General features: G+C 40.3%; 1 protein-coding gene across 2 annotated transcripts; it reads right to left on the minus strand.

Annotated features, from left to right (window-relative positions):
* Positions 1–1,972: 1,972 nt before the first annotated feature.
* On the minus strand, positions 1,973–17,364 carry LOC309865240 (uncharacterized protein C6orf62 homolog). 2 transcript variants are annotated; one of them, XM_082731496.1, is made up of 5 exons: positions 14,895–17,364; positions 12,491–12,667; positions 10,944–11,066; positions 6,401–6,535; positions 1,973–3,380 (listed from the first exon to the last, which is right to left on the minus strand). In XM_082731496.1, exons 1-5 carry the CDS (start codon positions 15,021–15,023, stop codon positions 3,255–3,257), a joined length of 690 nt encoding a protein of 229 aa, XP_082587622.1. In that variant the 5' UTR covers positions 15,024–17,364; the 3' UTR covers positions 1,973–3,254. The 2 variants fall into 2 exon arrangements, with proteins under 2 accessions (XP_082587622.1, XP_082587623.1); XM_082731497.1 differs by having other exon boundaries at positions 16,278–16,479.
* Between the last annotated feature and the right edge of the window lie 463 nt (positions 17,365–17,827).

The raw sequence follows: 17,827 nt of genomic DNA on the forward strand, positions 1-17,827 counted from the left end.
TAGTTCTTTTCTTTGGGGAAAATGACATAGGAACCAAGTGGAATGTAGGACGGGACTGTCTCTATTTTTCATTTTAAACCTCTTTGGTTTATTTGTAATCTTATATAGATGATACTTGGACAAAAAAATTCTTAGCTGAAAGGGTTTCTGAAAACTTAGGTAAAGCAAAGACAGCAAAGCCATTTTGAGATGAGATTACTTTAAAACTAAAGCCCAGTAGAAATATAGGAAGCAACTTGAATTTGGAAACACTATCCACAGTTAAAGGCTGACTTATCCTTTGTCATGCTGCTGTCTGCTCAAAGGACAGAGTAGACTTCCCAGGAGCAGTGAGCACACAACGTGGGCACCCAGTTAAGTTCTAGTATTTCCCTCTAAAAGGAACCTGGGCGGCTTGGAGAAAATGGCTGATTTCAGGACTGCGAGGATGAGATAGGGAAATTGACCTTAAGGTGTCTTGTGCTTGAAAGTAAGCATGTATTCAAGAAAACAAACGGAGCATTGAAGGAAAAAAATTTTTTTGTAATTTGTAATTGTAACCAAAGGAAGTATCATTTAGGGAGATAATATGTGGCAGAGACAGGAGAGCTCCTCCTTATGACAGAATGCTGCTCAGTGTGGAGGGGAGAGGTAGATAATTACGATTTTGCAGCTATCGGTAAAGACTGGTTAAGCAAAAATCAAAAATCATCAGTGATGCTCTGAAAAAGAGCAGGGCATGTCCATGCTGCCTACATTCCTTCTAGTCACAAGGAGAAAAATAATAACAATACAATGCAGAAACAGTACACGACCTTGACCAATCAAAATTAACATCAACCAAGAGCAAAGTGACAGTGCATTTCTGGATATTAACTGGAGGAGGGAGTGAGGTCACTTGAATTGGGTACTGGCCAGATTGTGTAATCCCAAATTTAACCCTGAAGAAACATTCAAATGCAAAATGAGGAACACTTTCTATTTTTAAACATTAGCCTACTCTTTAAAAATGTCAAGGTCATTAAACAAACAGAAGCTAGAGATTTGACAACAGCAAGGGTCCCATAGTGAATGATACGACCTGAGGGTATTAGGACGATTAACAGAACTGGAAAATGGACAAATAAAGGTTTATCAGAATTAAACTGCCTAAATTTGGTAACTTTATTGTGGTTATGCAAGAATATCCTTGCACTTGGGACATATGCTAAGTACTAGAGGGTAAGGAGTAAAGATGTATGCATGATGTACCAAATTCTCAAATGATTCAGAAGCGATATATAAATAGATGTAGAAAAACAGTGGGGAAAAAAATGTGGCTAAGACTTGGGTAAAGGTTATACAGGAGCTTTCTATTACATCTTTTCTAAATTTATTCTAAAAAACTTAAAAACCAAGGGCTGCTTAAGTGCCTGACTTGTAACATGTATAAGACAATACAGTAGAACAGTTAAAAGCCTGCATTCTGCAGAGCCAGCCAGCCTGGTCCTAAATCCTTCCCAACCCTGGATGTGAGCTTGGGCAAGTTACTAAACATCTGTGGCTCTTTCCACATACGGTTGTTAAGAACAGAGCTTTGAACAGGACCTGCCCATAATAAACATTCAGAGACACTGCTTCAAACAGATTCTAATTCTCAATTGAGGAGAAAACATGTGAGTCCTTTGAAATAAAGAATATTTTTTTCTAGGGCTCCTAGCTGGCTCAGTGAAGCCTGTGATTCTTGACTTTGGGGTCATGAGTTCGAGCCCCACGTTGGGTGTAGAGCCTACTTTAAAATTTAATTTTCTCTTCAGTGAGGCAAGGAACAAGGCCAACCCGCTAACTGTTAAAGCTGACAAAATGTCTTTGATTCTTAGTCCTGAAATTACAAACCCACCTGCCATTTCTGTCCTTCTGAATTTGCCATTTAGCTGTGGACTCTAAAATAACCCCCAAGGTCATCAGTAACACCTACCCATTGACTTGGGAAAAAAAAAGTTACCACTTCAAGTTTTGTGTATTCACCTGAATAGTCAGGGAACTTTCACCTATTTTATTTAGGTTTTCATTTTTTCAAATTCCAACCAGAAGCTAAATACAATTGGAAACCAGTAAGCACTAAGTTTTACTCCAAAGGAGTAGGATCATTCAGATTTACTCCATAAAAGTATGCAACCCTTAAGCAAAGCTTTTCTTCATTAAAAAGAAAAAAACCAAAAAAACTATACAGTAGTCTTTCCTTATGTTCATTGCACAATATGAGTTCTGCTTTTAGAGCTTTGACACTCAATGGTTTTTAAACAATTTAAGATCCCAACTTTAGTAACTTTTTTCTACTCCAAAAAACCCTCATAAGTTTTCCTTTAGGATGGTGTAAAACCAGTATTTCTGCACAATTCACTGGATTTTCTTTGTAATAAAAAATCTCCTCTTTAAAACCAAACAAAACAAAAAAAAAAACAAAAAAAGGAAAGTCCTCTACCTATCACGGTGTCTGCAGCTATGAGTGTGTTTCTCACTTTCATAGCTGCTTTAGCTACTTCAGACTCCAGATCTGCCTCAATGAGCATAAACTGTATCCACATTCAGCAGAATACTCTTATAACAGTAACTTGGGGAAAGAGATCTGGAAATAAAATACATACATTTATGAGTACCAGGAAACAAACATGGCCCAGTAAAATATGAGGCAAGAATGCCTACAATGAGATGCTTGCTTTTTTTTTTTTTTTTTTAAGATTTCTTTCCCGTGGTTGTGTATCTATACGTATTTTTTTTAAACAACCACTTCTGGTCATTAGAATGAATCTGACAGTGCTCTGGAACGACGGTGATTACAGCAAAGCTAAGTTTTTTCAAATGTTATTTATACCTTTTACCATCACCTCTCACCTTCTAAATACTGAGGACAGATGTCAAAGAGGCAAAAACCAGCACAAATGGAAAGACCATCAAAAATGAGTATCACCTTGTGCTTTCAGATACATTTTAAGCATTTCAGTGTACAAGAGTCCTTTCATTTCACATTTTAGTAAGACGCTGATGCAGTGCAGCAAATATGCAAAGCATCTTCTTTCACACAGTCCGTGCAGAAGACACCTAATTTTTTTTTAAGTTCTGAGACACAATTAAAAAAAAAAAAAAAAAAAATCCAGGATGAACAAGTTTCAAAATGCATAGTATTCTGTGCATGAGTCCATTTTCTTTAAACTCTGAAAGAATAAAGTGTAAGAAAACAAGAAAAAAAAATGCTGCTGCACTCTGTGATCTTGTCCATTTTGCTGGTCAGCACTCTATTCTGGCATGTAAGGACGGAGGTGGTCCTCTATGGTGCCAACTGCCCAGTGGGTAAGCTGTTCCTGTGGCAGGTAGAGGCAGATGCTGCATAACTTGAAGATTGTAGCTTTGTTTTTTGGAGTCTGAAAGGGGAATAATTTTAATCTTAATAAGGCTTTAACATAAGTGATCAATTGTCACATAAATCAATCTCCCACAATTATATTAAGCACTTAAGAACACAGTAACAAAGCATATAGAATAAGGAAATAAATTATGGTCTGTTCCCACAGGGATCTCAATCTGGTCAGGAAGACAAAACCTTGCCATATAAAATACAGAAAGAATAAACATTATAAACTAAGTAAATGTTTAGAGAATTTATTCTAAATAAAAAATTTAAGGTCCTGAAAGTCAACCATGGACAACTTGCTAATGGAAAGAAAGGTTTAAAGGCATTTCACAGAGACTGATCCAAAAAGAGGCGTGAAGTGATGTTTATTTACAGAAAAGACAACAAATGTGATCAGGGTAGAAGTGAACGAAACAGTATGAAACAGGTAGCAAAGAAAAAACTGAAGCATAACCTGGAGTAAAGGACTTGAAGAAAGCAAAGATACAACATTACTATTTCACATCTGACTTATGGCAAAGAATGCTAGTAAATGGAAGCTATCCCCAGAACCGCCTTCGAAGTACTTCTTTCCACCACAGCACCTCTTTAAAAAAAGGCAAAAGCAGTCTATATATGTAATGAATTGATACATGATGCATTTTTTTTTTCATTTTCAATGTTCCGACAACCTTACATATCATTTACTCAACAAAGAACATGCTCACAGAAGTTACTGATCCTAGATTTCAGAGCCAGTAGAAGGCTGCATGTGGATTAGAATCCAGACTCCAGCAATGTGCCTGTCTACCCACGTGCCCACCAAAATTATTTGATCTAGCTCTCTTCGCACATCTTGTGTTACAATAAAGGGCACGAGATCTCTGCTAGATGATCTAGATCAGGTTCTTTAGTTTCCTGATTTCCTCACCTATGAAACAGGGAGTAATAAAACCTACAGCTCAGATGTTGTGAGGATTAAGTGAGCTCCTACTTGTAAAGCTCTTTGCCTCAGGTACGTAGCAGGCTCTAGGCTGGCCACTCTATCAGTTCCCTCCTTCTATATAGCACAAATACAGCAACATCTCCGGTTTACGAAGATCAAGAGAAGAACCTGAAAGAAGGGGGACCTAAGAGCACTGAAGACCAAATCCATCTGCAATGAAAGTGACACCAGCCATCCCACTTTGCCCTGGGGATTGAGGTTTTTAGAACTTGGGACATCAGTGCAAAAACCAGGGCATTCTAGACAGAAAGACTGCTGGTCACCCTACCTACAATGCAAATTTAGTTTATGAGCTTAAAATTTTCTTTTCATTAAAAGGACTGAAGCTATTTGCTTCATAAAGCACAGAAAACATCTGGCCTAGATATAAACAGAAGACAACTTACTACTTATTTAAACAAAGTAACTCCTTCAAGTCACCTGTCATTTCTATATATTATTGATCGAGGTATCTGTAGGAAAATGAAGTCTCTACATTAGTATACAGTCATTATTAAATCTTCTAAGACTCAAAGTCTTTGCTGTGGATTCCATAATATAAGTCAATAGCCAGCTATACAGTATTCTCTCAATAAATTTACTCAAATTACACAAGTAGTTATAAATGAAAAACAAAGCCACTTAAAAATATCCACCACTAAGAAAGCTAAGGTAAAGAAGAAATGGAAAAGAGAACCCCCAAACCCAACCACGTCATGGTTTTTCTGTTTTATGAAATGCCCCAAACTGAAGTCAACTTTCTTCTGTAATTCCCACAGCTCTTATTTGTACCTATAACATATTTACTTAACATTTTCTTACAAGATTCAGTCTTGCAAGATACAAGATAAAGTCAGTGTGTAATCTTGCCCAGTGGTCCTCAGCCCCTTGAACACAATAGTATGATTCACCTTTGTGTTTTCTTACTGCCTTACATACTCTAAGTAAAAATAAACCCATGCTCTAAAATGCAAAATTAAGGACACCTGGGTGGCTCAGTTGGTTAAGCATCTATCTGCCTTTGACTCAGGTCATGATCTCAGGGTCCTGGGATCAACCCCCACCCATGTCAGGCCCCAGCTCAGTGAGTTTGTTCCTCCCTCTGCCCTTCTCCCTGTTCTTGCTCTCTTTCAAACAAATAAGTACAATCTTTAAAAGGGGGGGGGGGCAAAATTAGCATCACACATACTCTTCTAAAAGCCTTTACTTCAACTCCTCTTCATAGAGGCCTCCTCTGCTGGCACCATCAGGGTTCCCACACAACAGCTTACAACCCCGCACCCATTTCCTCTGAGCGCTCACCGATTACATACTGTTCTGCCCTATTGCCTCCCCCACAATGGAGTAGGAATCCACGTGGACAGGATTTCTGTCTTCTTCACTGTTGTACAGTGCCAGGCACAGTAAGTAGGCACTCCTTTGTTGAATGAATGATAATTAAAATGCTATTTTTAAGGTTAAATAACAAGGTATCTGTTATAAATTCCAAGTGAGGATATTCAAGTTTATAATAATGAAAAAACGTTCTTGAGAATAAAAAATAATCTGGAATGCCTGGGTTGCTTAAACTGGAAGTGCTTACTTAAAACACACGTGGATCTTCTAAACACAGACATACCTTGCTCCTTTAGATTTTCCTATTTAAAAGGTCTAGGGCCAAACCTTCTCAAAATATAATGTGCTACTACCTATCTAAGGATTTTGTTCGAAACACTGATTCTCTGACCAACCAGGACTGGAGTAGGGCACGAGAGTCTACCTATTTAAGAATCTGTTGTTATGATCTGCTGACCATACTGTACATCAGAAAAGCTCTACAGGGGCATTTTTAAAACTCTATTGCTTATTAGAATCATGACATTTAAAAGCTCCCAGGTAGTTCTACTATGCAGCAAAACTTGGGAACCACTGTTCTAGGGTGATGCCCAGGATATCTATTTGGTTTTCAAATAACTTCTAAATTAATGCAGTGCTGAAGTGGCAAAACACAATTAACATATATAGAAAACAGTTTGCTAACAAGTAAGCTTTTCAAACAAGTTGTTAAGTAGTTAAACAAGGCTTACCTGCAAGTGCTGTCTGTCAATGAAGAGAAACACCGACTGGTTAGGGTTGTTGACAACAATTCCAGTCTTGTCCTTGCGGCTCAGTACATGCAGAAACTGTTTTTCATAGTCACCGTGATGAAACTCAAATTTGGCCTAAGGCAGAAATACATTTACATGTAACTACAAAGACCTTATCCCACCTGAAACATCTTGCATCCTTATGTTGTCCAACATGGGAGTCAACTGTGCCTACAGAAATTTAATTCACTAAACGTTGATTTAAAATTGAATTCTTCAGTAACTCTAGCCACATTTCAAATGCTCAATAATCCCATGTGGCCAGTGGCCACCATTCTTAACAGTCAATATTGAGATGTATTCCTTCATCACAGAATGTTCTACTGGATACCACTTCATTATAGAATTTGACCAAGAATAACTTCATCAGAGTGACTAGACCCTAATTCTCAATGATTTTACGCCATTCTGTAAAACGTTTTTGTTTTAGGGAAGGAGACAGAGTGCACATATGGAGGTGGGGGAGAAGATTGGGGGGATAGGGAGCGAGGGAGGGAGAGAAGATCTCAAGCAAACTCCCTGCAGAGTCCAATCTCAGGACCCCAAGATGAATATCTTGAGCTGAAATAAAGGGTTGAATGATTAACCAACTGAGACACCCAGACGTCCCTAAAACCAGACTTTTCAAGCCTATTTGGCTCGAGATTCCCAACTTAGTATTTTAAGCCAGTAACATCCGCTTCCTTTCTATTTACAAACACTACCCATCATGGATCTTAGCTGTCCATCTTACTACTTATGTGACCTTGTACATATCCCCTAACTTTTCTAAACTTCAGCTTCCTCTCCCGTAAAATAAATGGGTTATAACCCATCAGAATAGTTAATGGAATGCAACAGTGGGCTTTAAAGCCCACACCTGAAATACAGTTCCAGTCCTCACAGAGATGGGGTGGAGGATATATGAACCCCTCGAATTTTTTAAAAATGTTATGCACATTTCTCAGGCTAAAAAAATTAAGTTATGAAGAACTATTACCAAATCAGAACACTCTTTTACTATTAACATAAGGAAGATCAACTCTATCCTCCCACAAAATGTCTGCAGAGACCAAATGCTGGGTGAAATGACTAGACTACTGGGGAATTCAAGGAACAACTCTTAAAGAATCAACAATTCTTTAAGAATTGTTGAACCATAAAAAAAAAAAACAACTGTCCATTTGACTCCATTTTTATTCTCCCATTATTTCAAAAACCACAGTAAATACTAACAGAAAATTCATCAGTTCCTGCTATCTAGAATTTTAACACCCAACTTTTCTTGTAAGCCGTAAGATACACTATCCCTATATATAATTTTGTAAATAATATTCAATTGTACCTTTGCACAAATATTTATTGCACTCTTTGTATATGAAAGGAATGTTACTAAATAAAAAATATGAATAAGGTTATTCCACCCTTAAGGGGCTCTTATATTGGCCAAAAGGACAAGCACATGCAAATATAAAACCTAACTTGATTCGGATCGTTCCTAGAATAAGATGCCATTATTTGTAAAACCCTGAGATGCGGTATCTTCAAAGTGCTATGTGAAGAAGGGAGAAATAACAAACACAGTGGACACTATGGACAGTATTAGCAGGTGATTTTGGATTAGGCCTTGAAAGAAAACAGTAATTTTCCCTGGGGAAAACACTAAGAAAAGGTAATTTGGGAAATGTCATTCCTGGAACAGAACCAACATAAACACTACTGTGTCAAAGTCAAAATACTGCAGGGGTGGCTCTGTTGGTTAAGCATCTGACTTTGGCTCAGATCACGATCTCAGGGTCCTGGGATCTAGCCCCAGTGTTGGGCTCTGCTCTGTGCTCATCAGTTAATCTACTTGTCCCTCATTCTCCGCCCTGGCTCCTACTCTGTCTCCCTAGTGAATATACAAAGATTCGGGAAGGAATAGTACACCAAAAAGAAAACTCTTAATTCAAGTGGCATGAAAGCAATGCCCAGAATAACAAAATATTTGAATAGTGTGATGAAAAACTAATTTGTAGCCAAGAGCATTTAGGGATACAGAGGAAATAAGAGATATTTTAATACCTCCCAGTACTCCCTAATACCCTGAATATAGCACAAACTCATTATTGAAAAACAACCTTTACTGTGGTTCTTACTAAATCTCATTTCACGTACTTCAAGACCAAAAAAAAAGTTTTCAAGTTTACTTTTCCTTTTCTCACTTGCCTTAAGAACTAAATTATTTATATTTCAAGCCTCTCATTCAGGATATTCATTTATTTTAAATTACTGGGGAAGTAAATTCATCTTTTACACTATTTCCTATAGCTGGACTCTAAAATTACACCATATTACCTCTATCCTACATAGTGCTTACATTCTGCCCGTAATTTAAGGCTTTCATAATACAAAGCATAATACAAAGAGAGTAGCAAATTAAGAGCACAAGCTTTACAGGAGTTATGTCTTGACTGCCACTTACCTGCATGACCTTGGGCTGTTTACCTAAACTGCCTCAGTTTCTTCCTTTGGAAAAGGAGCTTCCTATCTACGTAACTCTTATAAGGACTAAGATTAAATGTATATAAAGTATTCAGGAGATAGCCTAGCACAGGCAACACTCAATAAGCAGCCATGATTTCAAAAGTTAGAACTTAACTTGAGACAAGACTATTATACTATTATACTATCCCAAATGTCTCAGAAGGAAAGATAGAGTATTAGAAATTTTTAAAAATACAACGAGTGATGGACCAAAATTTTTCCAATGAAGATTTCGGAATTAAAAAATAATAATAATAAAAATCCCAAGAGTGCCTCTGGAGAGCAGTTACAGTTGAGATGCAATATGTGTGCTGGCAGCTATAAACATTCCTTACCATTCCTGCCTTCTTGCTTTTTTATATCCAACTTCCCTTCTCCAGCATGTTCACATGAGCCAGATAGTGCCCATTGAAGACAGATATAAATATATAATACTTTCAACCTCTATTTAGGCTATATGTTATCTTTAGAACTTATTTCTGTCAAGTGAGTCTTAGGAGGAGGAACAGTAATTTGAGCGATGTGCAGGAACATTACCATGGGGAGTATACCAACTTGTCTGTCATACACAAAAACACCATAAAGATGGTTCATGGTAACAGATGAACACAAAATTTTTTCAATAACTTTCGTATTTCTTTTTTTTTTTTTTTAACGATTTTATTTATTTGACAGAGAGATATCACAAGTAGGCAGAGGCAGGCAGAGAGAGAGGGAAGAAGGCTCCCCGCTGAGCAGAGAGCCCGACCGACGCAGGACTCGATCCCAGGACCCTGAGATCATGACCTGAGCCGAAGGCAATGGCTTAACCCACTGAGCCACCCAGGCGCCCCTAACTTTCATGTTTCTAAGCAATTAGCCTAAAACAGGCATTCTAATATGTAGCATAGTATGCTTAAAGTGATCTTTAAATGTCTTTATTTAGGTTTCCAATTATAAACCAAAGTATCATCATTGTAGAGTTATGAAATATAGATGTACATACCTACATATGCACAGAACAAAAAAGAAAAATGAGCTACACCTGACCTAGAACTAACCACAACTAACATTTTGGTGGATATTACAGTACTCTCTCCTATACAAATAAAGTATTATAAATAAATTTAGCATCATTTTAAGAGCATACGCCCATACATATTGGGCGTATGCTCTTAAAAACTAGAAATTAATACATCAAATGTCAAGTCAGAAGTCAATGTGAAGGAAGATTACTTAAGAACCACTACCAGATTTACTTCTCTCCTGTATAGTTTTATACACAAATCTACTTTTGGAAAATTATTTTTTAAAAGACTTTATTTGGGGGGGGGGGGAAGAAATGGGGGAGGGGCAGAAGGAGAGGAAGAAGCAGACACTTCACCGACTGAGCCACCCAGGCACCCCTGGAAAAGGGTTTCTTTCCTTATTTCTTTCTTTCTTTTTTTGAAGATTTTATTTGAGAGCCAAGAGAGAGAATGAACACGAATGTGGGAAGGGTCTGAAGCAGACTCCTTGCTAAACAGGGAGTCCCATGCAGAACTCGATCCCAGGACCCTGGGGGATCACAACCTTAAGTGACTGCGCCACCCTGGTGCTCCCAGAAAAGGGTTTCTTAAGCCATTCCTTAGACTAGACTCCTCTGAGAGCCGGATGGTTACGTATATTATTTCGGGAGTGTGTATGGTACAGGGGAGAGATCTTCTCAATTTCATTCATAGGCCCTTCTACACATCAACAAACATCTACCCTGAAATATTTTCTCTGGCCATTATTTTAAAGACACACTCATTCTCAAGAGATTCTGTCCCCCAATGCCTTCTCCTCTTGCAGCACAATAGTCCAACAGATGGGAGTAACTCATGAAGTAAAAACTGATTAGTATAATGCATATTCCCAAAATTTTTCTTATGTTAGGCCCTATCCCAGGAGTTATTTGTTTGCTTTTATCCCAGGAGTTTTTACTCACTTAGTGCATACCACACTTAGAATAAAATACCTGAACAGGCCTAAAAGGCTCATCAGATTCCTTCCACCTAGAAAACAGGAGACAGACAATTTTTTCAATATCATTCCGAGGCCAAAGAATGAAATCCATCTCCTGAGTACAGCCAATTACATCCTACAAAAAGATAAAAAAGAAAAAATAAATTTACTTTCAAAGAAACAAAGCTGTAACAAGACATGTCACGAATTATAGGTCTGACTATAGAAACATTTCAAAAGTACGAAAGGTCCACTATGCACCATTTTATATACCAAAACGTAATAAGACTGTATATATATATCCTGAATAGCTCATGGTCTGATTCTAACTTTTATCCTGTAGGGTCCACCCAGTCAACCAGTCCAATATTCCTCACACTACGACCTAAATTAATCAGCACATGGTGAAAACTACAACTAAAGCTGATTTTTTTTCTTGTGAAGTCCCTGTATTTTTATTTCCATTTTTCGAAATCAGAACCTAGTTAATATTTAAGCAAAGGGGTCTTCTACTACTCACATTCTTATTACAGCTGAATTGCTGTTTTTATTAATACAGAAAACTATTTTCCCACTCTTATTCCTTATTACCCTAGTCCAGTGTATTAATTTTCAAAGGTTAATAAACCTCTTTCACACCAGTACATAGTTATCTTCAGCCTTCCCCAATCCCAGTAATTATGGGGATGTCTTGTTCAAGTATGTTCATTTTAACTTTCAATGAGTTACAGAAGTTTATAAAGCTGGGAACAATAATTCCTTCTACTTTAAGCTTCTTATTTATAACAAGCATGATGTTAGTTCTCTCCCCGCAAAAGAAAAATCTAATGAAGAGTAATATAAAATATTATTCCCAGCAATAACAAACACCATTATCAGCATTAATACCACAGAGGAAAACTTATCCATGTTTTATCTGAAGTCAACTTTTTTTTTTTTTTAAAGATTTTATTTATTTATTTGACACAAAGAGAGAGAAATCACAAGCAGGCAGAGAGGCAGGCAGAGAGAAAGGAGGAAGCAGGCTCCCCGCTGAGCAGAAAGCCTGATATGGGGCTTGATCCCAGGATGCTGAGACCATGACCTGAGCTGAAGGCAGAGGCTTAACCCACTGAGCCACCCAGGCGCCCCTGAAGTCAACTTTTTTTTTTTAGAAAAAAGATTTTAGACCTGAGCTGAAGGCAGCTGCTTAACAGACTGAGCCACCAGGTGCCCCTGAAGCCAACTTTTTTTTTCTTTTTTTTTTAAGATTTTGAAGTCAACTTTTTTAAGATTTTTTATTTATTTATTTGACAGAGATCACAAGAGGGAGAGAGACAGGCAGAGAAAAGAGGGGGAAGCAGGCTCCCCGCTGAGCAGAAAGCCTGATGCGGGACTCGATCCCAGAACCCTGAGATCATGACTGCCGAAGGCAGAGGCTTAACCTGCTGGGACACCCAGGCGCCCCAAGATTTTGAAGTCAACAAGAGACTTGTGACCAAGTATGCATACTTGAGGGGTGGGCGGAGCAAGTTTAACTCACAAAAACTTACCAAATTGAGACTGAAAAACGGAACTTACCCTTCTCATAGACTGGTATCGAGGAGCATGGAGCTGTACCACGTCCTTCTGTAAAAGCTCTACGGAACTTTCCAAGGAGTAGCTGGAGTCTCGCACACCTTTCAGGATATTTTCTTCGTAATTATTTGTCATAACTGGTATAACCTCAGACACTTCAAAAAGTGCTGATTTTTTCTTCTAAAAGGGGGGGAAAAAGGTGTATTAACCCACCAATAGCACATTGTCTTTTAACACCCAGTTCACTTTACAACATCAGGTACTTTTATACTAACTCAGCAAAATTATTAACCAAGTTAATTTTTGTATAGATTTTCAAATAGGTGGATCCTCTTACTTCCCTGAGCCCCATTACCCCAACCACACACAAACAGGCTATTATCAGAATGTTTTACTGCATGGTTTTATAGTATTATGGTATCGGTAACAGGTAACTTATTATGAACAATATTTCTTAAACACTATGAGAAACAAACACCAGACATACCTAATGTTTAAAAAAAAAAAAGGGATTTACTCTTGATGTACTTTCATTTAACTGATTCTATATGCAGCTAAATTAAAATCTCAGCAGTTAACAAAGCTTTATAAATTAAACATTTTTTAACTCCTTAAAAGGGTCAAGTTTCTTTACTCCTTTTAGATACTATATAATAACTGTCAATACATGAAACAAGAAAAAAAAAGTCTACCAAATTGAGTTTCAAATTTACTTGTGACCAAGTGCTCATCAATTTATGTTATAAAACTCATGAACTACTCAGGACAATTGCCTGCATACTGTCCATTCATGGAGTAAAAACTGGGTTTTACAGTGTTAAAAGAACTAGACAGTACAACTTGGGGTATTTAATATAAATGTAAAGAACTCCTCTCACCACCTCGGTCTTGGATTTCTAGTGAACTTACATTCTAATATCTTCAATTAAAACCTGATCGTATCACTCCTGCAGTTAACATATTAACAAGACGACAAAATGGAGAAATAAATTCCCTGTACTACCCAATCTTGGAACAATGACTTTAAAACAAACCAGTCTGAAACCCCTTTACAATGCTATACTCAAGCTGCTAAGAGCATTCTTAGATACAGGCATACCCTGGAGATACCACAAGTTCAGTTCCAGACCACAGCAATAAAGTCAGTCTCATAGGAAGCTGAATTAATCTTTTGGTTTCCCATTGCATATAGATATATTTACCCTACACTGTAGTTTATTAAGTGTGCAATAAGCATTATGTCCAAAAAAATGATATACATATCTTAATTGAAAAATAATGCTAAGAAATGTTAACCACCATGATTTCAGTAAGTTGTAGTAACTGATCATAGGTCACTGTAACAAATACATTAATAAAAAGTCTAAAACATTTCAAGAATTACCAAAATGTGACAGAGAGACATAAACTGAGCAAATGCTGTTGGAAAATGACACTGATGGACTTAAATCAACCCAGGGTTGCCACAAACCTTCTATTTGTAAAAAACCAAAATATCCACAGAGCACACACAATACGGTGAAGCACAGTAAAACCGAGGTATGCCTGTACTAATAACCTCTAGAAGAGTTAAGAGTGGGATAAATACTTGGGAAACTTCCAAACATTAAGTACATACCACACCAAGAATGTATGTCTATCCTGAAATTAGCTCACAACTTAGGTGCAAAAATCAAAGTAGTATTTCCTTATATTCATAACCTAATCTCACGTCAAAGAGAGATCGCTGAAATATACTGCTTTTATCTTGTCCTCTGTGACTACTCACAACTCATTACTTGCTATTTAATTGTGGAATTAATTCTGATTATGTTCGCCAGCCCCCCTCAAAATTTAAATTTCCCCTTCAGGTCCTTTTGAATTTTAATAAATTGCACTTCTAAACACAAATAAACCATTTCAGTATGTAACTGTTCCTAAAAATTAACAGTACTGTATTTCATCTAATGTACCACGAGAAAAGGTACTTTTAGCATGAAGCTGAACAGACTATCTACTTTTAGCATGTGAACATTTTGATTCTAATTCACCACTTTCAAATATCCCACTTTATAAACAGTCTTTAAATTCAGCTATATGTTCTCTATGTAACTCCACATAAATGAAACTTCTTGTGAAACATTACATGAGAAGTTTTACAATGTTGCTCACCCCAGGTCACCTAAAAAGGGACCCTAACCGAGCTTTACAGAGGATTTCCAAACCAAGCACTCGAGCCTTCCCTTCGCAGTCATACCACAACTATACATGCAGAGAACTACCCGGGAAGGTTCAGGTTAAAGCACACATGTAGACTTCTGTCAACCACTCTTTAACCTAATAAGCAGTTATTTTACGGGTAACAAATAACTTAATATACACTTACAAAAATCACTTGTGCTAATTCACATTAAGAATTTTAAATTACCTTCTCCTTGAATACAAAGGCAATATACATCTTGAAGTCAAACTGGTCAGCTAGAGATTCTTTTTTCTTTCTAAGCTGAGCACGTAGTCTGTTCAGAGCTTGTTTCTTCCGGGAGTTTGGGTCCCCCATTTTGAAATACAGGTGGTACTAAAGCCTTTGGAAATTGTCACTAAACTATGGGCACTTTTTCTTAAGACTCAAGTACAACAGAAACAAGTCATTTTTTTTTTCCTGCTAATATGATTGAATAGCTAAAAATCACGACTGTTAACCCAAAAACTGCACCTCCTGGCAATATTAGCAGACTGTCATATTACAGGGTCAAGAAACAAAAGCTGCTGTCCAGTCATGTTTGGACAATAACGTTTGGGGTTATGGGAAAAAGGAAGGGGAGGAAGGAAAGAAAGAGAGGAGAAAATACTTGGAACTAACTTTTTGGAAAACACATCTGGCTTAAATGCCAAAATAAAGGCTTTGGGGGGAAATGAAAAGCCTATTATCAGGATTTAGGTGTGCAATAAAACACAGCTAACACCAGTCCAATCCTTAAAATCCATATGGATTTATCCCCCCACCCCTCTTTAGAGAAGGGATTATGAGAAGGAACGGGGAAGGGAAAGTGTGATGATCCCTGCTTTCCAAATACCAAAATTTAAAAAAAAAAAAAAATTATAAAGAAAAAGGGAAAAAGAAAAACCCCCAACCCCCCCCCCCCAAACACCAAAACAGGGCAGGTGAATGAAACTGAAATATCCAATTGGATTTTACCCAGCCAGATCCATGGCCGTAGTACCTAATTAATTCTTAAGTTATTTCAGATTTCACTATTGCTAGGAACTGTCAGTGCTTGTTATTGATTACACTTGGTGGTGAGCAAAGAGAAAAGTGCAAAATCGGTAGAGAAGGAAGGGGAGAGGTACAGGGTTTCCCTGCAATCAACTACAGTGTATACCGGGGGCGGACAGCTGTTGCCCAAAGGAGCCATGAGAAAAAACAGCGGAGTCATTACCAACTTCCCCGTCACCCACATTTTCACCCTCAGGCGGCTGCTAATGCTGCTGCCATGGAAAATCATGATGGCAGAGAGAAAGGGGGTATAGAATACGATAGAATGATTATTCCGGCTCTGTGGCTAGACCTGATTAATGCCCGGGATCCCAACACCCTCAGCCCTGCAGTGAGTCCTACATTCCCCAGGGGAGCCTTCCCTAGGAATCTGCCCCCGCTCAAGACCGTGGGGAGTGCGACTTATCTTCCTGCGAGCATTGCTGAGGCAAAGGTGGCGGGTTCTTCTCCCGGATCCCAGGCAGTGCCCAGGGACCACCTGCCTTCCACCCCCCCAGGTCCCACCCCCACCCTTTGCCTTCAGCGGCAGCGACTCACTCGCACCACGGGAGACACAGGATCACTCGGGTTTTCACTCATTTCATCGTGGAAACCATTCCCGCCCGGGTAGAGGAGGCGGGAGAGGGTAAATGGGAAGGACCAGTAGGAAGAAAAGAAAATAGTTGTGTTAATATTAATTACTTTTTTTGAAAGTATGCCCAGCCCGCCCCCTCCCAAAAAAAAAAAAAAAAAAAAAAAAAAAAAGACCCTTAAGTTCCCGGATTCCGGATTAGCTCGCTCTCACGTTGAACAGACCATGTTTCCCGAGTTTGGAGAGTTTAGGGTGGGGTCATTCGTGTGCTTCCCGAGGGGGCAGGGGATGGAACCGAGGCGGCGGGGGCGGGTGACGGGGAACTCCCCTCCCTGTCCCCGCGGAGACCGGGACTCACGGACCGACTCGCGGGCGGGGTGCGGGCCCTCTAGCCGCAGCCGGCGGGCGGAGCGGTGGCGGCGGCAGAAAAGGCGGCGGCGGCGGGGGCGCTGCTCGCAGCACGGGCAGGAGCCATGTCAAGAGAAAACCACCAGCCAACCGAGCCCCTCCATCCCCGCTGCAGTGCGCACTGTGACCGGGCCGCCCGCGCTGCTGCCGCCGCTCAGCCCCCACCTGGGACCCATAGTCTGGCTCGGCGCCCCGGGCGGCGGCGGAGGGAAGGACGCGGAGGCGGCGGCGGACGCGAGAGAGAGAGGAGGAGAGACGAGGAGAAAGAGGGGTAGGATTGGTCCTGGCGGCGGAGGGGGAGGGGAGGAAGGGGAGGGGAGCCCTGCGCTACGGGGTCTGTCAGCGAAGCAAACCCCCCAAAATAAAGTTATTTCAGTTCAGGCATCGGCTCTCGAGTCTCTCTTCCCCCCGCGGGCGGGTTCCGGCTCTCAGGAAGGCAGGTCGAGGAGACCCGGAGGGGCAAACGCCGAAGCGGAGGGGGAGCGTCCGCGGGGGCACAGCCTCGTTCCCACCAACCGCTGGCTGCGGAAACGGCGGCGGCCTCGGGCGCCTCCCGGGTCCGGGGCAGAGTCGTGTTTGGGAAGGGAAGCAAGAACAAACAACTTAAAATGGCAGCGACGGCCGCTGCGTCACACGCCCCTCCGCGGCACCGCCCAGTGCTCTCTGCGGCTGCGCGGCGCGCGGGCCGCCACCACCTGCGCCCAGCGAGGGGGAGGGGAGGCTGGAGGCGGCGAGTGTTTCGTGCCAGTCAAGCAGAGAGCAGAGACGGGCAGGGGGAGAGCGTATGGAGAGACTTAGAAAAGGGGGAGCCTTAGACACCAGACGTCTTCGTTGAAACTCCCGCCTCAGAAGGCAGTTTGAAGCTGGAGACTCCCCTCTCGGGCAGTACGGGGCGCCCACGGGGCGTGGCAAGGGACAGCCCGTACGCCCGCCGCCCCCTCCCGCAGGCTGTCCCAGCTCGGGAGTTGGCTCTTCGCTCCTCCCCGCGCCTTCGTCACAAAGCCACGCCCTCCTCGCTCTCGGACAAAGCACCCGGATGGAGTCGCTCTTCCGGGGTCTGAGCCGTTCCCTCGGATAGGGCTGGCGTGAAGACCGCGCAGAGCTGGCG

This window comes from Mustela nivalis (genome assembly GCF_964662115.1).
Source record: "Mustela nivalis genome assembly, chromosome: 5".
NCBI classification, from domain to species: domain Eukaryota; kingdom Metazoa; phylum Chordata; class Mammalia; order Carnivora; family Mustelidae; genus Mustela; species Mustela nivalis.

Bases quoted from the DNA above. Each gene is read 5' to 3' on its own strand.
- LOC309865240 (XM_082731496.1), bottom strand. From the start codon at position 15,023: ATGGGGGACCCAAACTCCCGGAAGAAACAAGCTCTGAACAGACTACGT. The intron at 12,668-14,894 runs GTAATTTAAAAT...CCCCCCTTTTAG, and splicing joins CCTTTGTATTCAAGGAGAAG to AAGAAAAAATCAGCACTTTT. The intron at 6,536-10,943 runs GTATTTTATTCT...TTTCTGCCTTAG, and splicing joins AGCCTTTTAGGCCTGTTCAG to GCCAAATTTGAGTTTCATCA.